Source organism: Gopherus flavomarginatus, chromosome 4 (assembly GCF_025201925.1).
Source record: "Gopherus flavomarginatus isolate rGopFla2 chromosome 4, rGopFla2.mat.asm, whole genome shotgun sequence".
In the NCBI taxonomy this organism is placed as follows: Eukaryota; Metazoa; Chordata; order Testudines; family Testudinidae; genus Gopherus; species Gopherus flavomarginatus.
Genome location: NC_066620.1, coordinates 216,872,772 through 216,897,645, shown reverse-complemented (window position 1 = coordinate 216,897,645; position 24,874 = coordinate 216,872,772). Strand labels below are relative to the sequence as shown.

At 62.1% G+C, this 24,874-nt stretch overlaps 2 protein-coding genes across 9 annotated transcripts in view; one reads left to right on the top strand and one right to left on the bottom strand.

Moving 5' to 3' along the window:
- The first annotated feature begins 8,188 nt into the window (after positions 1-8,188).
- On the top strand, positions 8,189-9,531 carry OST4 (oligosaccharyltransferase complex subunit 4, non-catalytic). Its single transcript, XM_050948970.1, has 3 exons — positions 8,189-8,290; positions 8,613-8,742; positions 9,389-9,531. Exon 2 carries the CDS (start codon positions 8,614-8,616, stop codon positions 8,725-8,727), a length of 114 nt encoding a protein of 37 aa, XP_050804927.1. The 5' UTR covers positions 8,189-8,290; position 8,613; the 3' UTR covers positions 8,728-8,742; positions 9,389-9,531.
- A 680-nt stretch (positions 9,532-10,211) lies between these two features.
- Positions 10,212-24,874, bottom strand: part of AGBL5 (AGBL carboxypeptidase 5) — a 93,755-nt gene continuing 79,092 nt past the window's right edge. For 4 of the 8 annotated variants that reach the window (XM_050948732.1, XM_050948731.1, XM_050948733.1 and 1 more), the window contains 6 exons: positions 17,212-17,382; positions 15,118-15,233; positions 14,045-14,091; positions 12,366-12,506; positions 11,769-11,860; positions 10,212-11,498 (listed from right to left, as the gene is read on the bottom strand). In XM_050948732.1, coding sequence (XP_050804689.1) covers positions 11,089-11,498; positions 11,769-11,860; positions 12,366-12,506; positions 14,045-14,091; positions 15,118-15,233; positions 17,212-17,382 — 977 coding nt within the window. In that variant the 3' untranslated portion in view covers positions 10,212-11,088. Of the gene's footprint in view, positions 11,499-11,768; positions 11,861-12,354; positions 12,507-14,044; positions 14,092-15,117; positions 15,234-17,211; positions 17,383-18,218; positions 19,678-24,874 lie in introns of those variants that run through there. The other 4 variants (XR_007773776.1, XM_050948740.1, XM_050948736.1 and 1 more) reach the window with 3 other exon arrangements.

Sequence of the window (24,874 nt, the reverse complement as noted above, 5' to 3'; positions counted from 1 at the left end):
CCCCCTGCCACCTGCCCCAGGGCTGGAACACAGCGCTAGCCTCATCTCCCATCCCTGGGGCATCGGGGCAGGCCCCCCCGACCCCCCTATGCCATAGCTGGGGAGCCCAGAGGGTTCCTGCATCGGGGGGCCGCCTGTACGAGCCTGCGGCCGCGCAGCATTTTCACACGACTCGCTGCTCCCCGGGGAACTGGCCACGTTGATAAAACCCAAAAGCAGCTATTTGCAGACAGCTAATTATAGCAACTGCGAGCAGAGCTGCCAAACCCAGCTCCAGGGCTGAGCGCTGGGCGGGGGTCCGGGTGGGACAGCTAGGGGCACAAGCCGAGCTCGGGGTGGGGGGCTTGGTGAGCAGGGCTGTGGGTCGGGAGTGAGGGGCACTGGCAGGGCTGGGGTAGCAGGGGGCTGGGGGTCGGGAGTGAGGGGCACAAGCTGAGCTCAGGGGAGGGGGCCCAGGGCTGGGCTAGCAGGGGCTGCAGGCGGGGAGTGAGGGGCACTGTCCGAGCGCTGGGCAGGATCGGGGGTCACCAACCCGCAGCCCCGGCTCCCAGGGGAATTTCTGCCCACGGGGACTTTTCCCGCTGCTGATCTCCCGGCAGAGCCGATGAGTCATGTCCTGTGGGGAGCTGGCCTGGCTTCGGCCCAGCCCCTTCCCAGCTCCCCGCTGCAGCCGGGGTCTCTTCTGGGCAGGTCCTGCCGAGCCCCGCGCCCGGACACCCCGACTGCCCCGAGCTGGGCACCATGCCCGCATGGCAGGGAGCCCGCTGGGCCCACGAGGGGGAGGGGAACCTGCTCCCCCATGGCCATGAAGGCCCCATCCAATCCCTGCCCGCACCTCACCCAGTTCCATACCCCCAGTGCCCTGCTCCCACCTCACCCAGTGCCACACACCCCTGGTGCCCCGCCCCCACCTCACCCAGTGCCCCACCTCACCCAGTGCCCTGTCCCACCTCACCCAGTGCCACAGCCCCAGTGCCCTGCCCCCACCTCACCCAGTGCCCTGGCCCCGCCCCCCTCACCCCAATGCAATGGTCCCCCCCCGGTGCCAGGCTCACTCGATCTCGCTCTGCTCATGCAGCCCCTGACACAGTCACCCCCTCATTCTCTCCTTATTTCCACCCCCCGCCAGCCCCACGGGTGCCACAGGCCCCATCACCTGCCCAGCTGGACCCAGGTCCCCTGCTCATGGGCAGATCAGGGCCAGGCCGTGTCCTCCAGCAAGTCAGTAACGCTGGTGCCCCATGTCTCCCAGCAGTGCCCAAGGGGAGGTTACCTGGCCGAGAGACCCAACCTGCCCAGGCGGCAGCTGCTGCACCATGTGGGGCATAAACCCCCACTCAGGCTGCAAGGTGCTGGCTGTGCTGTGGGGGGGGGCTACAGAGCATGGGCCCTCCCCCACATCACCCCCCAGCTCCTGCAGCCTCCATGTTTCCCTCCAAAACTTCTCCCCACCCCACTGTTCCCTCCATTTTCCCCTGGGGGGCTGGAAGGGTCACCCCGGTTCCTGCTCTCTCTCTGCAGCTCCCCCAGCCAGGGCCGCTCACTCACCACCCCACTGTGGTACTGCTCCCTCTGAGCACCCATCAGCTCCCCCCAAGTCCTGGAGGGGGTGGGAGATGGAGTCGTGGGGGGGCAGGCTGGGATGATGGGGGTGGAGGGTCGCTGGGGGGCAGTGACTGTCCCATCCCAGGGGCTGGCAAAGGGGCTCAGCCATGGGTCCTCGTGGTGGTGGGTCCTGGCACCCCCTGCTGGATGGAGACGTCCCTGCCCCGACGCAGCCCCTCGCTGCTGGCTGGCGGTGGGGGGGGGGGGGGGGCCTGGCAGAGCTGGGCCTGGCCTGGCTTCCATTAGCCCTGACAGCGCGTGGAGCAGCCGTGCACCTTCCCTTTTATGGGGAAAGCTGCTGGCTGGGGGCGGGGGGGAGGGGGGGGCTGGGCCTGGGTGGCTGCTCTGGTGAAGTGAGTGCTGGGGGAGGGGCGCACAGACCTGCCCCCAGCCCACCCCCTTCTGGGAGCAGGGGGATGGCACTGGGGGGCAGGGATGGGGGAATCTCCCCCCCTTGTGCCTGGGTGGGAGGGGCTGATGCAGGGCTCTGGATCACGTAATGCCTACCCGGGTCACCACTGGAACCCCCCCACCCACAGCTAGCTCAGCCGGGCTGCAGTGGGGCTGGGGGCAGGGCACTGGCGGGGACTGGCTGGCTCAGGGGGGTGGGGATTGGGGCATGGGCCTTGTCCCCGCTAGGGGGTGCCGGCTCCGATCCAAGTGATACATGGTGTCTCCGGGGCTCCCAGCTTAGGAATCGACCCCCCCACCCGCCAGCCCCCAGGGCGGATCCCAGCTCTGCCTGGGGCTGGGGGCTGACACTGTATCGCCAGCCCCACGAGCCAGGCTCATCTGGCAGCAGGAGCTGGGCTGCAAGACCCGGCACTTACGGTGAAATACTGGCTCTGGGGATTTGCGGTTTGTTGCCCCGGGGTCACATTCGGCAGCTTCCTGCAGCACCCCAAGGGGAGAAACTCACTTTTCCTGTAAGCCTGGAATCACCCAGAGCCCCTGACTCCGGGAGCTGGGGCTTTAAGGAAAACCATATGGGGCAGGGGACACCTGCAACCTCGTGAGAGTTGGCACCAGTGGCCAGGCTTGGGCCCTGCCCCGTCCCCCCCGCAGGCCCCTCCCCTCGCCCAGGGCTGAGCTGGGCTAAGGGCCAGGGCCCTTCGGTTTTATTTCTACAATCGGCCCTTTGGGCCACAGCCATGAAGGCAGCTCAGCAGGGAGCACCCTGGGTTGCTATAGGAGTGTGGTGGGAGCACTGGCTGGGGGGAAGTGCTGGCGGGGGAGGCTCCTGAGGGGTTACCTGCTGCTGTTCTCATTAACCCTGTGGGTGCTGGGTGCCCCAGAAGCCAGGCAGGGGTATCGCACCCTCCCCCTGCAGCTGGTACCCCCCCCAACATTCCCTGCCCCCCGCCCATCAGTGCCTGTCCCGGGGGGGGGAGTGGATCAGTGCTGGGAACTAGTGCCTGGAGATGGCTGCATTGGGCGCCCAGGCCTGGGCTGGGGGGCAGAGGATGGGCACATCTGAGGGGGGGCTAGGTGGGGAGAGGGAAAAATTTTGGTGGAGGGAGCCCCAAGTTGATGCTACAGAATCGGCATCACCTCCGACTAGGGAAGTTTGTGGCCCAACTGGGGGGAGCATCAACAGGGCCTGGACTCCTGGGTTCTTTTCTCATGCGCTGACCCTGGGCACAGCCCTCCCACTGCCCCCCGGGGCCAGGCAGCAATGTTGGTGTTCGGGAACCTGCCACCCCCTCCTCCATGGACTGGACCCCAAGAACCCCCTCCCCAACCCCATGTGGGGCCGCGCCCATGTGCAGCTGGGAGGACCTCGCTGCCCCCTGCTGGCATTTCTGAGACCAGCTTGGGCAGAGCTGCTCGCCAGCCCCCCACCCCGAGCTCTGGCCGCTGGGCAGGGAGTTGGGCAGGGAGCGGGGGCTGGCAGGAAACTGCGGGGGGCCAAGTCAGCAGCAGGGAGGTGGGAGTGTGAACAGCTTCCCGTGGGGACGGGGGATGAGACAGACCCAGAGCGGACATGGGTAGAACTGTGTGCTGGGGGGCAGGGCTGGCATGGGGGGGCAGGTGTGCAAGGAGAAGTGGGGAGGGGGCAGGTGTGCGAGGAGCAGCGAGGGGAGTGGTGCGGAGCCTTTCTCCTGGTTGGGATGCTGCTGTCCAGCCCCAGGCTGGTGGGGGGTGCAGGGTGGGCACTGCCAGGGCCTGGTGGGAAGAAAGGAGCCCTGGGCCAGTGATGGCAGGGGGGAGGCTGGGCTCACAGGCTGGGGTGGGGGCACATTGGAGCGCAGCACTAACCCCTCCCCCGCTGAGCCCCACTAGCTTCTGCCCCCGCCCTTCCCACCTGGTTACTTTGCAGCAGGATCCACCATGCCTGGCCCGTGGGCCCTGCCAGATGAGTCAGGGGTGGAGAAGCCCCAGGACCCATCCCCCATCTCAGGGGTGGGGGGGGGATGGGACTTGGCTCCTGCACTCCACTTCCTCACCCAGGTGCATTCCCACCCCCCCAGCTGAGGGCTGCAGTCGGTCCCGTTTAACCTCCCTCGGCCCTGCCATGTCCGTGCTGCGGGTGCCCGTGGCTCTGGAGTGCTGGCCTCAACTGCCTGCTGCAGAGGAAACACCTGGCTGCAGAGTGGCCTGGCACCCGCCCTGCTGCGCTCCCAGCCCTGTGCCCGGGTGGACGGGATTGGCACTGGGCAGGGGACATGGGCCTTGCCCGGGATCCCGCCTGCACTGGCAGGAGGTGCCGGGCCCCACGGACTCAGCACCACAGAAATCACCTGCCCCAACGCAGGGGGAGGCAGGGCTGGGGGCCAGGAACGTGACTGCAGGGCTCAGCAGTGAACAGCTCCAGCTACATCTTGTGACAAAGTGGGACTGTTCTTAATGTTTCCTCTGAATACTGTGTGGGTGCCTCAGTTTCCCCTATGCCGTTCTTAAGTCTCCAGTGTGCATCAATGGCCAACACTCTGTCTCCTGGCAACTAATGGCCGGGGCCCTTCCCCCTGCAAAGGGATGCTAAAGGTGAACAAAGAGCTCAGGTGACCTCCTGGCCCGGGACAGAGAAAAAGGCCAGAGAGGAGGGGCTGGAGGGGGGTTCAGTTTGGGGCTGGCTGGGGACGGGAAGCGAGGGAAGATGGGGGGGTCTGGCTCACTGGGCCCCAGAATGGACCCAGCTGAGGGGTCCCATGCTCTGCACCCACAAGCTCTGTTTTAGACCCTGTTCCTGTCATCAAATAAACCTCTGTGTTACTAGCTGGCTGAGAGTCACGTCTGACTGCGAAGTGGGGGTGCAGGACCCTGTGGCTTCCCCAGGAGCCCGCTGGGGTGGACTCGCTGTGGGAAGCGCACGGAGGGGCAGAGGATGCTGAATGCTCCAAGGAGAGACCCAGGAGGTGAAGACGTGTGAGCTGCTTGCCCTGAACAAGTCTGCTCCAAGGGAGAGGAGGCTCCCCAAAGTCCTGCCTGGCTTGGTGGAGAGCAGTTCCAGAGAATCGCCTGGGGACTCCGTGACACGTCTGGCTTCCCCTGCACCCAGCCCCATGCCCTGCCAGCCGCCCTGGGCACCCAGCACTGCCAGGCCTGAGCAGATGTGGCTCCTCCAGGCAGCGTCGCAGCCCTTCAGCCAGAGTGCCAGGCCAGACGATAGCCCGCGCTCACCAGCCTTGTGCCATGGGGGCGCCCCCCCCCCCCCAGTGCCCCACCGACCCTGCCTCTGACCCCGGAGCTCAGGTGAAGTGGCCCTGGAACGGGGCCTTCAGGTGACACCTCATCCCCCCCAGCTGGGCCCATCTCCCTGAACCCCCCCATGGTCTCTGCCCCACCGGGCTGGTCCAGCCAGAGTTCTGCAGCCCGCCACCCCACAGCTCCCCGCTCCCCGCCCGGCGCCAGGGCCTCAGCCACACGCCCTGGCCAAGCTCCAGGCAGAGGAACCAGCTGGCCCTGCAGGAATAGGCAGCTGACGGGGTCAGGCCCCCCTAAGGTCTCCCACATGCACCCCTGTTGCTCCCCCTGGGGACTGCGGGTCACCTCTTCTGCCAGACAGGCAGGCTCCTTGCTCACCCCGGGCCCTCTTTCCCTCGTCCTCAGGGCATGGGGCACAACCCCTCCCACCGGGATGCACCCCACCCCCAGGCAGCTGTACAGGCACCCCGCACCAGGGGGCTGCAGCAGGCTCGGCAATGGAGCAGAAGCCCTGTGACTGCCCCTGTGCCAGAGGTGGGCATCACTGCCCTGGCCCCGGTGCCCTCGAGGTGTGGATGGGCGCATAGCTGGGCAGGGCCAGGGGAACGCTTTCACCTGGTGGCTGGTGGGGAGACAGCCCTGGGCAGAACCGGCACCGGATAGTGGGTGCCTGGTCCTGCCTGCGGTGGGCGTGATGCTTTGTTGGCTCTCTCGGGAGCTTACGAACCCTGGTTGCTATTAGGACACTGCAGCCGGCAGTCCCTGGGACCCCCAGCCTGGCAGGCAAACTGCCCTGTGGCCTGGCGTGGGCGGGCGGGCAGCTGCTGCGTGGCCCAGGGTGGGCGGGCGATTGGCTGGCATGTGGTCTCGGGTGGGTAGGCGGCTGGATGCTGCGTGGCCTGGGGTGGGTGGTCAGCTAGATGCTGCATGGCCTGGGGTGGGCAGGTGGTTGGATGCTGCGTGGCCTGGGGTGGGTGGGCAGCTAGATGCTGTATGACCTGGGATGGGTGGGTAGCTGGCTGGCGCATGGCCCGGGGTGGCGGGGCGGTTGGCTGGCGTGTGGCCTGGGGTGGGCAGGCGGCTGGATGCTGCGTGGCCTGGGGTGGGTGGGCAGCTAGATGCTGCATGGTCTGGGATGGGTGGGCAAGCGGTTGGCTGGCGTGTGGCCTGGGGTGGGCGGGCGGCTGGATGCTGCATGTCCCGAGGTGGGCGGGTGGTTGGATGCTGCGTGGCCTGGGATGGGTGGGCAAGCGGTTGGCTGGCGCGTGACCTAGGGTGGGCGGGCAGCTGGATGCTGCATGTCCCGGGGTGGGCGGGCAGCTGGATGCTGCGTGGCCCAGGGTGGGTGGGAGGTTGGATGGCGCGTGGCCCGGGGTGGGTGGGCAGCAGCCCCCACAGCAAGAGCAGCCTCTTGTGCCGGATGTTGAGCTCAATGCGACGAGCCGCCTTGGGCTCCAGGGCCGGGCATGTGCTGGGTGGGGCCGTCGGTGTCTCTGGCCCGGGCACAGGAGCTTGGGCAGGGCCGGCGGCTCCCTCGCATCATCACAGCGAGCAAAGCCCCAGCCTTGGTCTCCAGACACTTCCGCGCCCCGTGGGCCTGCAGCCTGGCACCCGCCTGTGGGCTCAGCCGGCCCAGAGCAGCACGAGCGAGGGGCACGGTGCAGCCAGCGTCTCCACGGGGCAGTGCCAGGATGCACACGCAGAGCCCCTGGCTCTGCTGGACGGCGTCAGCACCTGAGGGGCAGGAGAGGAGGGCGAGCTCAGGGGGCCCATATCCCAGTCCTTCGAGCCCTTTGAAGGTGCCCCCCAACCCCGAGAGCTCCAGGTGCCCCACGGAGCCGAGGGAGGCCCCGGCCCCCATGACGCCCCGGGGGCCCCACGGAGCCGAGGGAGGCCCCGGCCCCATTGAGCTCTGGCCTCCCGCAGCACCCACGGCTCGCTGCTGCCATCGGCCGGCGATCCCGGGAACCGGCTAACGCAGCCGCCAGCGGGGCTGCCCCGGGTCCTGCAGTGAGGAGCTGCCGGCAGGCAGAGGGGGCGGCGCTGGGCTCATCCCCCCAGGCCCTGCACCAAGGCCTGGTGCTGACCCGGTGCCAGGGGCTCCTGCCCCTGCCCTGCCTCCCGTGCCCAGGGGAGTCCCGCCGGGGAGCGGCTGCGGGCCCCTGTGAACGGGGAGACTTTGGCAGAGCAGCGAAGGGCTTGAAAGCCCGACGGCTGATTGCTAAGGGCGGGTGGTCAGCGAGCTCAGCCTGAGCACGGCAGGAGGGGAGGGGGCTGGGGGCCCCAGCAAGGGCAGCGTGACCCCCCCCCCCCCGATCGGAGCGGGGCTGATACAGTTTAGAGGCGCAGGATGTGCCCCGGGAATGTCTCTGGGCTCTGGAGGCTGCAGGCTCCGGACCCCCCCCCGGTTAACCACACTCACAGGGACTGGCCTGATCCCCGCAGGGGAGACCTGCCACGGCTCCTGTCCGCAGCGGCAGCTGCTAACGCAGAGATGCGGGCCCCGCTCGGGGCCCCCGGCTCTGGGTGCAGCTCGTGCTCCCCAGGGCCCCGCTCGCTGCCCAGCGGGGGTGTCCGGAGCGCGCGGCGGCGCGGGGGGGGTCCTGTGGAGCCCGCGGCCGGTCTCCCCGCACAGACCCTCGGGGACCCCCGCCCCCGCCCGGGGGTCAGGCAGGAGGCCGCCGCCCCAGGCCCAGGGCCGAGTCCCGCCCGCAGGGCTACGGGGCAGGGGCCCCCCCTTCCCGGCCGGGACTCGCGCTGGAGGCTGCGGGCGGGCTCAGGGACCGGCCCTGCTCGCGGGGAGCCCGCGGCGCGAAGCCTGGTGCGCGCCCATCGGCCTGGCCTCGGGGCGGGGCCCGCGGGGCAAACGGCCCCCCCCGGCACCAGCCGCTGCCCCGCCCCGCCCCCGCGCCAGGGGGCGCTGCGCCCCGGGAGCCTCCGGCGGACAGAGCGTCCCCGCCCCACAATGCACCGCGCCGCGACCGGAATCAGCAGCCGCTGGCGGGACGTGTCCGAGGAGCCTCAGAGCCGCAGCCTGCGCGTGAGTGGGGGGGGGCGCGGGACCCCCCCGACCCCAGGGCCCCTCCCCCACCTGGGACCCCCTTGCCCCGCCCCCGGGACCCCCCCTCCCCCAGGGCCCCTCCCCCACCTGGGACCCCCCCTCCCCCAGGGCCCCTCCCCCACCTGGGACCCCTCCCCCCACCCCGGGACCCCCTTGCCCCGCCCCCGGGACCCCCCCGACCCCAGGGCCCCTCCCCCACCTGGGACCCCCCTCCCCCAGGGCCCGGGACCCCCTTGCCCCGCCCCCGGGACCCCCCGGCCGGTCCCTCCCCCAGCCCGCTGACCCGGCCCGCTGCCCGCAGGATGGTCACCGACGTGCAGCTCGCCATCTTCGCCAACATGCTGGGCGTGTCGCTCTTCCTGCTCGTGGTTCTCTACCACTACGTGGCTGTCAACAACCCCAAGAAGCAGGAGTGAGGGGCCGCCCCGCAGGTAAGGCCGCAGCGCTGGGCACTGGCTGGGTGCTCGGGGGTGGGGTGGGGTCTCCACCCCTGGTGGCACAGACACCACTGGGCACTGGCTGGGTGCTCGGAGCTGGGGTCTCTCAGCCCATTGGCACAGACACCGCTGGGCACTGGCTGGGCACTTGGATCTGGGGTGGGGTCTCAGCCCCTGTTGGCAAAGACACTGCTGGGCACTGGCTGGCTGCTCGGGGGTGGGGTGGGGTGGGGTCTCTGCCCCTGGTGGCACAGACACTGCTGGGCACTGGCTGGGTTATCAGAGCTGGCATGGGGTCTCAGCCCCCACTAGCACAGACACCGCTGGGCACTTGGTCATTAGAGCCGTGTGGCTGGTGAAGTCTCCCCGTGAGCATTGTGGTCCCCGGGAGTGCAGGTTTATGATGCCCCTTCCCCTAGCTGGCCAGTGAGCCTGGGCATTGGCCCCAGTGGGTCTGGCTGGAGCTGGTTTCCCTGGCAGCACGTCTGGCCTGTGAGCTGCAGGGCCTGCCCGAGGGCCGTTCCGATGCAGCAGATGAGCTGCGTAAGGGGGCGGGGACTGGTCTCCGTGGCAGTAGTGCCGGCTCCCCTCCCGACTCGCCCTTGTGCCCTGAGCTGTTTGTTCTTGTTTGCCCCAACAGAGCCCAAGCCCTGAGCACGGCCTGCCATGGCCAGAAGCAGAGCTGACAGCCGCGTCAGGCCCCGCAGCCTGGCTCCACATCGCACCCCGCCGTAGCTTTGTGCAAACAAACCCGCTGGACACAAATAAAGGGCTGGAACCTCCCATGTGTGGGCGCCTTGGTGTCACTGCGGTGCCAGCAGAGCCCTGCCTGTGGGGCGCAGAGCATGCTGCTCGGGCTGATAGGAGAGGAGGAGCCCTCCAGCTGGGGCCCAGGTTAGACTCCTGCTGCGATCACAAGGGGGAGAGGGGGGACAGGGAAGCCATTGGCCCCACGCCCAGCTCCCCATGTTCTCGGGCAGAGAAATCTGGGCTTGGCGGCCCCAGGGAAGAGGCAGGTGTTTGAGGAAGGTCTCCCGGTCACTTGCGTCAGAGCAGCCCTGGGTACAGATAGGGCCAGGTAGATGCCCAGGCCAGAAGGGACCCCAGTGATCATCTGCTCTGCTCGCAGGGGGGGCTCCCGTCCCAGGAGAGGCTCTGAGGGAAGCGGTGGCTCCTGCCAGCCAGGTGGTGCTGACGGTTTTATTATGGGCACAGCATGCAGACTGCATTAACCCCTTCTCCTCCAAGGGGGCAAAGCTGGCCCTTGGCTCGCTTGCCCTTCCTCCATCAGTCCAGCCTTGTCTTTAGGCCTCCCCCTGAGCAGTCTGCCAGCTCCTGCAGGTGAACACAGTGGGCTCTACTCCTGCCTTCCTGGACCAGCAGCCCTCTCGCTGCTGCTCTGGGTGCGGCGGGATCCTGGCACAGCTGAGAGGCCTGCCCCAGACTACAGAGCTCAGGGGACATTTCTTCCAAACAGACTTTAATAGAAACAAGGTACAAGACAAACCCTATCTCATAAAAATAGCTTCAAACCCCTGAACAACTCTGGAGCGGCTGGGCTGAGTGGGAGGCAGCGCCCGACTGCAGCAGCAGGAGAATGGCTCTGCCTTGGGGGCTGGCTGCAGGGCTGCTCTAGCCCTGACCCTGCCCACCCGGAGGGGCTGGCCAAAGCTGCTAGCCTGGGGCCCAGGCACATGGGGATGGGAGCTGACCTGCAGCTCCACGGCCTGACTTGGTTGTGCTCATGAAGCAGCCTTTGCAAGAGCCTGCCCAGGTTACAAGCAGTGTCCGCGGGGAGAGCCCCAGCTGGAGATACCTGGCCTGGGACCCTGAAGCCCACTGAGGTGCTGCTGGCACTGTACTCTGCCCAAGGAGATGCCCATGGACGCTCCCTCAAGTTGCCTCCACAGCCCTGCTGGGTGTGGGGCAGGGGCCAAGCTACTGTGGGGAGACACGGCCCCCCAGGCTCACTGTGGCAGCAGGGGGCTGCCCACAGGCCGGGTTCTGAGACACACCATGGGAGCTCTGGCTTAGTGGAAGGGGAGAAGGGCTGGGCCTCCCTGGCACCAGCTGGTGCCCTGCTAGAAAGCTCTTTGCTCCGGGTCGATTCTCCTGCACCCCACATTGGGTCAGGCTGCTGCACTCGCCCCTGTGCCTAGCCCTGCCCAACCCTCTCCACTGCCCAGGGAGACATAGAGTGATGGTGTCTGCAGCTGCTCCCCGGGCATCACCCCCATCTCCAGCCCCTGGCACCGTGGCTGCTGTTGGCACCCCCAAGCTTGTGACCCAAATCAGCCAGCTGGCTGCACCGAGTGCCCTCCACATGGCCATGGCTGGAGGTTAGCGGGGATTCGCACAGAGCTCTGGGACTAGCTGGGGAGCCCAGCAGTGTCCCCCTCTGCTCAGGCCGTGTGTTCTGCAGAGCCCTGGCTGCTCCAGCAATGGCTCTGTGGGAACTGAGCAAGGGGACCCTGCAGGGCGATCAGGAGCCTCTCCCTCCATAACACACTTTGGTTTGCAAGGGAGGCTGGAGGAAGCCCTGGGCAGGGTGGGCATGCTGCTCGGCTCAGCCCGACTTCCCCTGCAGCAGGGCAGCGTGCGGGGCAGGTGTGGCACCCAGCTAGAGACGCAGGCGAGTGCAGACTGGTGACAGCTGGAGCTGGTGGCTGTACTCAGGCTTCTGTGCAGAAGGACAGGATCTTGTGGTAGGAGCTGAGCGGGGGCGAGTCTGGGGCCCGGCTTGGCAGATGCTGCAACATAGAAGAGGAGGCTCAGGGAGCTGGGAGGGGGGCTCTGTGGCAGGCCACATGCTCGCCCAGAGCAGTGCCAGCCTGAGAAGCCAGTGCACCGCAGAGCATGGCCACTCGCCAGTGCTCCCCCCAAGCCGGTGAGGACAGGGCCCAGCTGCAGCTCTGGTGCCAGGGCTGCCTGCCCCGGGAGCAGGGGAGCATCATGGGAGACATGGGCCCTGCTTGGGGTGGGTTCCCCAGCCCCCTCCCAACGTCCGTGGGGCCCGGTACCTCGCTGAGCAGCCCCTCGGGGCCATCGCAGATGAAGAGCGGCTCTGTTGTCTGCATCCCCATGCTGAGTGATGCAGTGTCCTCTGGGAATGCTGCAGAGGAACAGAGCCAGAGTGTCAGCAGCTGCCGCCCCACCCCCAGTGCCAGCCAGGGAGTGGGGAAGGTGCCAGCCGCCGGCTGGTCTGTAGCCTCAGAGGGATTGGGCACAGGCGCTGTGCTCCCAGGCAGGCTGAATGCCCCCGAGGGGTGGCGCTGGCTCAGGAGGAGGAAGCCTGCCCAGGTGCTGCTTGAGCTGCTCCTGCTTTGGTGCCCAGGGCTGTGACTGGCATCAAGCAATTACCATGCAATGCCGCCCCACCCCCCTCACCCCCCCGGTACAGTGCTGGAAGGGGGGCCCAGCTGACAGCCTGCACTGAAGATTGCAGCCAGCTGGCTTCTAACCCCAGCGGCACCACAGACAGCACGGCCCAGCAGAGGCTGCTGGGGTCTGACACCTGGCAGCTAGTCTGGGGGCCCCACCTGTGGCAGGACACATGGATGAACCTGCCCCTTGCCCTAACCAGCCTGAGTGCCCACAGCGCCCTACCTGGCAGAGACCTTTGGGTCAGGGATCCGGCGTGGGTGTATTTCCAGACCTTGAGGGCTGAGGTGCTCTCGCTTCCAAGTCTCAGCAAACTCGGGCTGCATGCTGCTGCCTTCTTGCGGACAGGGATCCTGCTGGGGCGCAGCGGCCCCAGGCTGCAGAGAACCAGAGGCAGTACTTACCACAGGAGCGCCAGGGCCTGTGCCCTTCACTCCTGGCCTGGCTGGAGCAGAGGTGCCAGCAAAGCTGCTGCTCTACTCTGCCCTCCCAGCGCTGGGAACAGAGGGGCTCAGTCCAGGCTCACTCCAGCCCCACTACGACCCCTGGAGCTGGGCCTGGCCGCAGGACAAAAGCAAAGGCGCACGCCTTGACAGGAGCTGGCTTGCAGGGCTCCCCGGGGGCCTCAAAATGGACAGTGGTTGGGGCATCTTGCCAAGGAGGGTCCAAGGGGCCTGATCCGAACCCACCCGCTGGAGCTGCGTCCTCTCCCTCTGGGCAGCACAGCGCTTGGCTGCATCCCCTTGGAGCAGGGCCAGCCAGCTGTGAGCTCCTGCTGGGTGTTGGGGAGAGGGGTCTGGGTGTGCCCGGGCCGCTCAGTCCCTCCCCAGGGGGCATGCTCAGCAGGCTGGGAAGGGGCCATGTCCCCCAGGCAGCCCCTGAGTCTGCACCTGCTCCCCTTGGGCCCCACAGAAAGCAACGGCCGGGAGCGGATGCACTGGACCCCTGCAGGCAGGTTCCCAACTCCTGAGGCTGGCACCAGCCACTGGCCAGGCCCTGCCCGGCAGCACAGGGGCAGCAGCGCTCACTGCTCCTGGCTGCACTGAGTCCCAAGCTCCAGCCCCTTGGGCTGAAGCCGCAGGGCAGTGACTGCTGGAGCAGGTGGCCAGCAGGGGCATGTTAGCCAGGGAAGGCTCCCCAGGCTGCCAGGGTCTGAATTCAGTGGCAACCCCCTGGCAGTCAGTGGGGCTGGGTCCCCTCCTCCAGCCGCACACCCTAGCCTGGCTCCTGCACCCACAATGGCAGGAGGGGGCAGAGGGCAACGCCCAGGGTGTGTTACAGGAGTCGCTGCATCCCCTGGGGTACAAAGCCAGCAGGGGGAGGGGCACACCATGGGCCTGCCCACAGAGCGCTGCAGGGTCCAAGGCAGGAGAGGTGCTGGGGCCTGGGGGGTCCGTGCAGCCCCCGGGGCTCCAGGGCTTGCTCTCACACCATAGGAAGTACCCGCAGTGGGCCCGGCTGGATCCCCAGCACAGCATTCCCAAAAACCCCTGCTTGCTCATCCCTCAGGGCAGGACAGAACATAAGATCGGCCAGACTGCGGCAGAGCAAGGGTCCATCCAGCCCAGGGTCCTGTCTGCCGACAGTGGCCAGTGCCAGGTGCCCCAGAGGGAATGAACAGAACAGGGAATCATCCAGTGCCCCATCCCATCCCCATTCCTGGCAGACAGAGGCTGGGGCACCAGCCCTGCCCAGCCTGGCAAATAGCCTCATGTAGTGTGATGGGCTCCCATGTGCCCCGAGGGGCGGTGTGAGACACCAGGGCGCCAGAGTTGGGAACACCCTGCTGGCCAGTGCTTGGTGGGACTGGGACTCCAGGAAGCTGTGGGGTGTTGTGGTCAGGGAGCTGCCCAGAGCCCCCCTGCTCTGGGGCATGGCCTTCCAGTGCCCTCCCCCAGCGCAGGACACATGGTACCTGGGTGGTTCTAGGACTTTCCTGGTGCTCAGCCTCTTGGGAAGGTTCTAAGTGGAAAGACAGAAGAAAATTGGAGAGGGCAGGGGAGCATGTGTGTGTGTGTGAGGGGGGTGAGATCCAGCCCAGCCAGCTTGGAGAAGGGGTGACAGCAGCCAAGCCCACCCTGCCCATCCCCTGGGGCTCTGGCCACCTGCAGCATGAGGGGGCCACCCCCCCCATCCCGTGGCTTCCAGGGCAGCTCCAAGCCTGGGGTCCCCACCCAGCCGAGCCTCCCCCGTGCACACAGCACAGACAGCAAGTGCAGAGTGGAGCCCATAGGGTCTGATGGGAAATCCAGGGACCCAGCAGGAGCTGTACTCAGCCCAAGGAGGACTCCATTCACTGGGCAGAGCTGGAACCCAGAGCCCTGGGGGTGGGTGAACCCTCAGCCTCTCCCAAGGGAGCATGGGGCCAGCAGAGCCACCCAGCAGCTCCCGTGACTGCCAGTCAGAGGTCAGCACCTTCCTCACTGGCCCAGCCCCGCAGCAGGACAGCCAGCGTGGGGGCTGGCTGGAAGGGGGGGGGGTGCAGAGTTACAGAGGAAAATATCAATTCCAAAACACTTCCCTTTGGAAACAGTGCCCCACACACTCCTCTCTGCTATGGGCGGGCGCCCGACCTCTCCCAGGCCACCCACCATCTCCCCTCGTGCAGATCCCTAGCCCATCAACAGAGCTGTAGTCTGTGCAGCCTACCCCATCGATTCCTGGGCACTGCAGGGGCCCCGGCCTCTCCTGGTCTCTGCCTGCGGCTGCCAGACAGGCTCCGGCGGGCAAGTCTCTGGTTCAGCACAGGGAAGGATTTCGGACAGCCCTGGCCGGGGACTGAGCCCGGGTGAGCTAATGGGCCCGTTGCCCAGCCCAGAGAATGGGGCTGAGGGGCCTGGCTCCCAGCAGGAGACCCACCTCAATGGGGGCTGGTGGGGGGATCCCAGAGAGCAGGCATGTCACCACAAGGGGCACGGAGGGGCTGGCTTAGAGGCTTCAGGGGGTAGCAACCAGGCTGATTTCCACCTTCCCAGCTCAGAGTGTTACCTGCCCCAGCACCATGCCATAGGGGGGCTTCGGCTCTTCACAGCCACGCTCTGCTGCCTGAAGTCCATGGCTGCTGACTACCAGAGCCCCGGCCTTAGCGCCCGTGGGCGAGGTCCCTAGGTAACAGAGCTGAACATTGTCAGCCCTGGGCATCAGGAAGGGCACACTGCGGGAGCAGTGCTTGTGGGCTTCGCTGGCTGTACCTCCATGGTACCAATGGGCCGCCGTGTGGGCACAGGGCAGCAGTGGTACGTGCACAGGGAAAGCTGGCTATGCTGAGCTCTGTTGTGACAGTGTGTGACGGGTGACCAGGTCTTGGGAGTTCAAAGGGAGGCAGAAAGCCTGCAGAATCCAGGCCCGAGCAGCCCCAGGGCACATCCAACAAACTGCACTCCAGGATCTAGTCACTGGGACAGTCCAGTGCCCATGCCCAGCCATGGAGCAGTTCCAAGCCCTGGTTCGCCAGCTGGGCTCTTGGCTTCGGCTGTGCGCACAGAGCGCACGGTCCCTTCCCTGGGACGGGCCACAGGACACCCTGGTTCCAAGCCAGGTGTGCTGCCCGGGGCCCTGCCCCTCCCTGCCAGGGCCAGAGCGCTGCAAAGGCTAGTGGCTAGAAAGCACTGCTGGGGAGCTGGGCTCGATCCCTGCCTCTACCCCGTCTACACCCACCTGGGAGTCACCCCTGGCTGAGTGCCTCAGTTTCCCTACTGGCAGCATGGGGCCGTGCTGGGAGACTTCACTCTTTGGCTGTTGCTGGCTGGAGGGCCCCTGGGCAGGCAGGGGTGACTCGTTACCTTATCATTCACCTCACCCCACCATCCCCCAAAAATGGGGTCAGCAGCTTCCCCCAGGAGCCAAAGGCCCCAAGCCCACCTCCAGGCCGAGGGTGAGTGGCAGCAGGGCCGTGGCTCGGCCGAGACAGCACTGTCTCTAACGAGGGGCAGAGGCCATGACTCTGAGTGGCAGCCTCGGGCCAGTGTGCTCAGAGAAGAGTAGCCGCAGAGGGCCGCCCAGATGCCCGCATACTTAGAGCACCCCGGGAGCGGCCCTGCTGTGGAGCTGCATGGGGACCTGTGAAAGGAGAGTCTAGAGATGCCATCTTTGGAAAAATCTTTATTCCTCCCACCGGTGCGGCTAACACAGGAACGCGGGGAAGGCTGGCCTAGACCAGGCAGCAGCATATCACCCCCACAGCAGAGTACAACCACACCCTGGGGCAGCCACACTGCCCCTCCCATGGCCCCGGGAGGCCGGGCAGGGCAGAGTGCCCGAGGGAAGAACAGGTAGCTAGGGCACAGCTGGGCTCAGATGCAGGAGGTCCAGGGTCCCAGCTCCCTCCATGCCCTGTGGGGGCAAAGCCAGGTCTGGTGCCTGCTTGGGCACGTCCCTTCCTGCAGCGCCAGAGCATCCCTGCTTCCCCCCCCATGCCTCAGCCCCAGAGCAGCGTCTGCCTGTCCTGCCCCCTGCTCTGGCCTGCAGGACGTGGGGAGGGGCGCAGGCTGCTCTCCTCTCTGGGGTGTAGCATGGGCTCAGAACGTGCCGCGTGCCTCAGGCCACTGGAGTGGGGTTACAAGGAGGCTATTTCAGTCAGGGCCCGGCCTCTCCCGCCACACAGGCCATCGCCTTGAGTCCTGCGCGGCCTCGCCGAGCTGGTTCTGGGAGGGCCTGAGGGAGCCAGGAGAAGCCTGCACCACAGGGCCTGGGGACAGTAACAGCCCAGGACTGGAACACAATGGGAGCCGCCTGCTGCCGTCCCACGCAGGCCTCGCTGGGGAGCGGCCAGTCACTAGGACAGAGGCATAGTAACCAAGCGACCTGCCTGGAGACAGGGCTGGGCTGGCGAAAAGATCTGGGCACAGAGACACTGGCATGCACTGGGGGGGGGGGGGGTGCAGCAGAGCCCAGGGACCAGCCCATATTTCCACAGCGTCCCACACAGCAGGATGCAACACCCGCTGCGTGAGCTCTGTGTCCAGGCCTTCCTCGCCCAGCACTGCTGCCAGGTTAGCTTGGGTGAGCCTCTCGCCTAAGGCCTAGGCCCTGGCCTGGAGAGCTGGGCTGAGCGCAGAGAGGCCGGGGGTGGAGCAGACAAACCTGACATGCTGAGGGAGGCTGGCAGGGAGCAGGGGCGCAGGCTGGCGGGCGGCGGAGGCTGGGACAGACGCCTGGCACAGGGAGGGAGAGGCGGTGGCAGCTGGATGCTGCGGGTCGCTGCTCGCAGCAGAGTCAGGTGCTGCTGGTGCCGCTTGTCCTGCACGCGGGGCTCTGGGGAGGAGGGAGTTTGAAAAGGAAGTTCAGGAAGGGGCTGGTGGTACTGCCCTCTCCCCTCCCCTCCCCCAGTGCCCCACAGGCCCCTATGCCCCCCCGTCAGAGCTATCTCCACACCAGCACACCCGGGACTCTCAGCCTCCTGCTAGGCGGAGGAGCCTGCCAAGCACAGAGGCAGAGCAACTCAGCTCCCTGCTGCAAGCTCTACCTGATGCCAGCCTCTCCAAGCTGCAGGGGCACTGCGCGAGCTGGGGCTCGGACAAGGTGTGAGCAGTCCCCTGGGTACCCCCAGGGACAGGACAATCTGCAGCCAGGTCTGGCAGCCTGCTGGTCAGGCTGGCACCCGACTCCAGATGGCCCTGGCAGGGGCAGCAATTCCCCACTCCCACGAGGCACTCAAAGTACAGCCAGGCCGCCACACCTGGGTGCTGGAGCCAGGCTCCGAAACAGGAGGGGCCTGATCTGCAGCCCCAGCTCCCGCTGAAGCCAGAGCTGCAGGCCCCAGTCAGGGCACGCCTAGCTTGGAGCTTAACTGGAGCACCAGGCTGGGCCATCAAGTCAGCTCAAGGCAGCCCGCCTAGGATGGCAGAGAACTGGCGCGACAAGCCCCTCTCCACGCTCTGCAGCTGCTGGGGGCTTGATCCGTCTTCCACCCCGCCAGGCCTTGGGGGAGAGCGCAGCCCTGAGTACACAGGCCACCCTTACACAACATGCCGCAGCCCGGAAGGTTCACCAGCCACCTCTGGGGAGGAACACAGCAGCTCCTAAGCAGCACATGCCAACGCCCCCCACAGCAATTTAGGACAGGAAGTGAACAAGAAGTGGCGAGGGAATTTCAGGGTGACAGTTTAATGATCAAGTAGGAACCAGGCCAAGGTACTGGGGTTAAATTCTTCCCAAACACCATGGCATCAGGCCGCCATTTGACATCTCCTGCGACCATGAGCCTGCCGCGAGCACAGGGCCAGCAGTGACTGGCTCACCTGCTGGCAGGGCACACCCTGGCCCCAACCTGCAGTCGCTGTCTCTCGCGCTGGTGAGCTCTTTGGGCAGGTCATACAAAAGGACCCCAATCCCACTTGGCACTTTTGGGCACGTTTCTGCTGCCCCATTCCAGTGCCACAGCTGGGGGACCCTGGGGCCCACTGGGAATGAAATGGAGCTGGCAGCAGAACCACTTGGCTCCACAGGGCTCAGCACACAGCAGGAGGGGGCCTCCCGGAGGAACAGCTGGCCTGGCCGGAAGCCCCTGCATGGGTAGCACTTGGGGGGGAGAGAAGGCTGGTGTTACTTCTGCAGCAGTAGAGCTGGGCAGATAAAGGAAGCCCCTAGTCCTCTCTGACTTCAAGCGTGCAGAGATGCACAGCAAAGCGAGGGCACGTGATGTGACTTACAGGCCTCTCTCTCGCTCAGTTTCTACAGCCCCTGGAGACGCAGCAGCAGGCAGCCGCCTAGTGAATGTGCAAACTGGCCATTTGAACAGGGACCCTTTTCCATGGAGGCAGGCGTGGAAAGGGGTTTGCTGAGAGCTGTGTCCTCTCACAAGCTCTCCATGCTCCTCCGAGGTGAAGAGCTGACCCCCTTTCTGCTCGTGCACCACCCGACCCGGAGCTAGCTCTGTGAGGGGACCAGGCAGGAGCGAGGACTGGGCGTGCACAGCAAGCTGCAGCTGAAAGCCCAGCTGGAAGGGGAAGGGAGTCAGCGAGGCCGGGGGACACAGCTGCCTTGTGCAGGTGGGGACAAAAAAGGGCTGTTTGACCAAAGCAAAAACCTTCTATGAAAAACTTTCATTTTGGTCAAAGTTTTCCCTCCCCCGTCCCCCAAACCAGAAACTGGAAACTTTGTGAAAGTTAAAAACATGCAAGTTGCCTACAAATGCTGCTTGGTGTGTCTGTGCCTGCTCTCGTCAGCCAAGGCCCTCGCTCTCCTGCCCCCTGGCTCGGGTTAGGCTAGCCAGTGCCTCTCTGCTGCCCTGCCCCACTCTGCCAGAGCCAGGACTGTGGAAACGAGCTCTTTGAGATGTCTGACCCTCCAGGCACTGCACGGCCGGTGTGCATGGACACCAGCCTGGGGGACGGGGCAGTGTCAGATGAACCACCCCCTCAGTTCCTTCTTAACCACAACATCCCGCCGAGACGAGATGAAACAGATGGGAAGGAAGGCGGGTGGCAGAGCACCCGTAGGGACAAATCTTCCAGAACGTCAGGCCTGGGCGCTGTAAGTAACCTCTTCTTTTCGAGCCGCGTCCCACGGTGCGCTGGAATCCACTTCAGGCATTGCCCACACTGCGCGCTGTCGAGAGGATACAACCAGAAATGCGCTTGGAGAATCTCTGAGGAGAAATGGAGGCCCCTCTAATTCTGTCTGCCTGGAAGACACCCGACAGGATTTAGTCTTGCCCAAATAAAAAGCTAACACTCTCCTGCCATCTAAGGTGTGAAGCGCTGGTGAATGAGGCCCTGATTGACATCCAAGTCTGGGGGGGATGGGGTTGGAAGATACCTTTTCGTTTCAGAAAACGGTGTGCGCGTGAGGGTGGCTGAGAGTTGCCACAGAGTCCCACTGGCAGTTCACTACCGTGGCAGCAGCTTGTCAGGCCTGGCATGCTCACTACACCTCACACATTGTTTTCCATCAGTATCTGAAAGGCGTGATGTAAGGCATACACAAACTTGTGACACTCTGATCCCGAAAACCATCCTGCGTGTATATCTGGGGTGTGTATAAAACATTAGAAATACATGCTAGAATTCAGTTCTTAAAATGCATCTAGCAAGCAGGCCAGGAACCCCAGCCCGCCCAAGACAAAGGGACACGCAGCTCCTTGTCTGACCAGCCTGATTGCCAGGCACAGACAATGAAGGTACATTTACATGCAAGGTAGACAAAGCCATCAGACAAACCAGAATGGGGGATGGACACTTAACACTCTCATGGGGAATGGAAACTGCAGCTCCAGAAAACCCTCCTGAGTCTTTGAAAGATATAAGCAATGACAAAGTCATTTTGGCATCCACTACTGGGCAGACAGAAGAAGCCCAAGCAGTGCATCTGTAAAAAGTGGATGTTCAAAGTCTCTATAAACTGAATCGAGGTGAAAACCTGATTTGGGGCAAAAGACTCAAGTTTGTTAAATTAGATTTTATTCTTAGAAGCGCATCTTTTACTTGTTTGCTTGTAATAATTTAATTTGGAGAAGAGACGACTAAGGGGGAATATGACCGAGGTCTCTAAAGTCATGACTGGTGTGGAGAAAGTAAATAACACTTCCTTATTTACTCCTCGTAACACAAGAACTAGGGGTCACGAATGAAATTAACAGGCAGCAGGTTTAAAACAAACAAAAGGAAGAATTCTTCACATAACGCATGGTCAACCCGTAGAACTCATTCCTAGAGAATGTTGTGAAGGACCAAAATATAACTGGGTTCAAAAAAGAACTAGATAAATTCATTGAGGATAGGCCCACCAATGGCTATTAGCCAAGATGGGCAGGGATGCAATCCCATGCTTTGGGTGTCCCTAAACCTCTGACAGTTAGAAGCTGGGAATGGGCAACAAGGGGTGGATCACTAGATAATTGCTCTGTTCTGTTCATGCCCTGTGAAGTGCCTGGCACTGGCCATTGTTGGAAGACAGAATACTGGGATAGATGGACCACTGGTCTGACCCAGTGTGGACATTCTTATGTTGTAGGACATAGGCTCCCAAACTGTGGATTGTGGCCCCAAATGGGGTTGTGCCATAAGCATATGGGGCAGCAGGTCCAACGGGCCTGAGAGATGCCATGCCAGGTGGCAGCAAGTTTGATCTACAAAATAGCATCCTCTGTCCAGTGTGATCTTGCACACACTGTACAGGTAAGGCCGCACTGGGCAGAGGCCACCATTTTGTAGATCGAAACAGCAGCCTTCTGGTGCAGCGTTTGTGGCGCAGTTCCACACATATTGGCTCTGCAGATGCCAGTTTGGCCATTTGCACCATTCCAGCTGTGCAAGCATCCAGCTGAGCGACCTGAGTGCAGAAGATCCTTAGCTGTGGGCATCCTCTCTGCTTGAGCTGGGAGGAGCCTGTGCTGGCCTCTCCTCAGATGGGACTCTGCAGTGGCTTGTTAGCTCCTTAATGCAGGGTCCATATCTTCTTGCATCCCTGTTGGCGCACACGAAAAGAGTCACTGTCTCCATGCTGCCGTAGTATCACCACACAGGGCCTTCCAATGTCCTGAGCTTACTCACTTAACAGTGAACTATTACGGTAAGAGACCCAGTGAGCTCATTTTTACACAAAGCATCTGCTTCAGCCTCCAGCGGAGAGTCTAGTGATGCAGTTAGGAACGAAAGATGAGTCAAAGGAACGTGCCCACAAACTTGATAAGCTTTCTTTGATAATGGCTTCACCAGTGTTTTGGCCAAGAATGGAGAAAGGCCAGAAATGCCTGCTACACCCCACAGTGCTATCTACCGACACCATGACACCTAACAAACTTAAATGACACTTGGAAACCCCTGACAAGGAACACAGGAAAACCAAAGTCATCTTTCCAGTGCCGGAAAGCAGAACTTTTGTATCAACAAGTGCAATTCAAGAGAGCCAAGTCTGGGTCTGGCCAAGCTCAGAAAGCATCATTTGAGGTGAGTTGCTGCATTGATTTTGCCAGCTGCAATCGATCTGGTGAACACAGCACGTGGGGAACCAAACAGAATGGCTCTCTCTAATTCTTCCTCAGACGGAACCCTCAGGGGCCAACAGTCTAAGTAAGGGAAGATGAAAATCCCTTCTCAGCTCAGATATACTGCTGCCAGAGCCAGACGCAGGGCATGAACTCTGGGCGTGGTGCTCTGGACCAAGGGTAAAAGGTAGGTGTTTGCAATGGGAAGGTCTTACAGAAATATGCATCTTTGAGATCGACAGCAGTGAACCAAACCAGAGTAGACAGGGAAGGAATAATCACAACCAGGATTAGCATCCGGAACTGACTCTTTCTAATGTGTCCGTTTAAAGCTGTAAGATCAAGAATTGTTCTGAGCTCTCCATTCTTTTTTGGGATTAGAAAGTATCGGGAGTACAACCCTGTGTTTCTGGACCTTAATCATACTTCTTCTATAGCTCCTGCTTGCAACGGAGCTTGTATTATGTCCTCAATAACCTCTCCTGGGAAGGATCCCTGAAAAGGGTGGGGAGGGAGATGTAACGATGCTGGTTCTGGTGGGACCCAACTGAGAGTGCCAATTCAGGACCAATTGCTTAACACAGGGCAGTTACAGCCCTAGGCTGGGGTTTTTCCACCTCTAAGGCAAACCAAACCAGCCAGACAAAAAGGACTTTGGTCTCACCCCATTGGCTAACCACAAGTCACACAAGCAATTTCCTTAGACACTCCAGTCTCCCAGTATCACCACCAGTGCTACTCATCATGGGGACAAATGGTTATGAAAACCAACACCTCAGTAAAAGAAAAAGGTTCTCTCGATCCCAAAGGACCAAGCCCCAGACCCAGGTCAATATACACATCAGATCTTACCCACAAATCACACTGTTGCCAATCCTTTAGAATCTAAAATCTAAAGGTTTATTCATAAAGGGAAAAAGATAGAGATGAGAGCTAGAATTGGTTAAATGGAATCAATTAGCTACAACTGGAGGGAGGGATAGCTCAATGGTTTGAGCATTGGCCTGCTAAACCCAGGGTTGTGAGCTCAATCCTTGAGGGGGGAACTGGGGTAAAAATCTGGGGATTGGCCCTGCTTTGAGCAGGGGGTTGGACTAAATGACCTCCTGAGGTCCCCTAATATTCTATGATCTATATAGTAATGGCAAAGTTCTTGGTTCAGGCTCGTAGCAATGACAGAATAAACTGCAGGTTGAAGTCAAGTCTCTGCAGTACATCCCCTGCTGGGATGGGTCATCAGTCCTTTGTGTAGAGTTTCTGTTTGTAGCAAAGTCCTTCCAGAGGTAAGAAGCAGGATTGAAGACCAGATGGAGATGAGGCATCAGCCTTTTATAGACTTTTCCAGGTGTAAGAACACCTCTTTGTCCTTACTGTGGAAAATTACAGCAAAATGGAGCCTGCAGTCACATGGGCAAGTCCCTGCATACTTTGCTGAGTTACAAGGCGTAGCTGCCATCTCTCAATGGGTCAGTTGTATAGCTGACAGTCCTTAATGGGCCATCAAGCAGGCTAGGCAGAGCTGACACCAAGTGGTCTGGGATATCACCCAGAAGCATAGCAGAAGTTTGAAATACAGACTGTATAGAGATAATATTTATAACTTTAACTACTAAAATGATACACATATATAGATAGCATAATCATAACCAGGAAACCATAACCTTGTCTTAGACACCTTATTTGACCCCCTTTATATAATATTTGGTGCCACTAAAGGACTTTGGTTGCAACCATGCTCTATACTGTCCCAGTTCAAGTCAATAACATGACAGGGGGATTTGTATGAAGGAAGAGATTTGAACTGGATTGTATCATCTTCTTTTACCCATCTGTTGGAGGCGACAGTTGTCCATGCAGTGCAGCAATGGGACAAATCTCCAGTAATGGGAGTAGGATGGTCATAGAATCATAGACTTTAAGGTCAGAAGAGACCATTATGATCATCTAGTCTGACCTCCTGCACAATGCAGGCCACAGAATCTCACACATCCACTCCTGTATCAAACCTGTGTCTGAGACACTGAAGTCCTCAAATTGTGATTTAAAGACTTCAAGGTGCAGAGAACCTTCCAGCAAGTGACCCGTACCCCACACTGCAGAGGAAGGTGAAAACCCCCCAGGGCTTCTGCCAATCTGCCCTGGAGGAAAATTCCTTCCCGATCGCAAATATGGCGATCAGCTAAAACCTGAGCACGTGGGAAAGATTCACCAGCCAGCACCCAGGAAAGAATTCTCTGTAGTAACTCAGATTCCACCTCATCTAACATCCCATCACAGGCTACTGTGCATATTTACCCACTAATAATCAAAGATTAATTAATTGCCAAAGTTAGGCTATTCCATTATACCATCCCCTCCATAAACTTATCAAGCTTAGTCTTGAAGCCAGATATGTCTTTTGCCCCCACTGCTCCCCTTGGAAGGCTGTTCCAGAACTTCACTGCTCTAATGGTTAGAAACCTTCATCTAATTTCAAGTCTAAACTTCCTGATAGCCAGTTTATATCCATTTGTTCTTGTATCCACATTGGTACTGAGCTTAAATAATTCCTCTCCCTCTCTGGTATTTATTCCTCTGATATACTTATAAAGAGCAATCATATCTCCCCTCAGCCTTCTTTTGTTAGGCTAAACAAGCCAAGCTCTTGGAGTCTCCTTTCATACGACAGGTTTTCCATTCCTCAGATCATCCTAGCAGCCCTTCTCTGAACCTGTTCCAGTTTGAATTCATCCTTCTTAAACATGGGAGACCAGAACTGCATACAATATTCCAGATGAGGTCTCACCAGTGCCTTGTATAACAGTACTAACACCTCCTTAT

Coding starts and splice junctions, on each gene's coding strand:
- OST4 (XM_050948970.1), top strand. CDS start 8,614: ATGGTCACCGACGTGCAGCTCGCCATCTTCGCCAACATGCTGGGCGTG.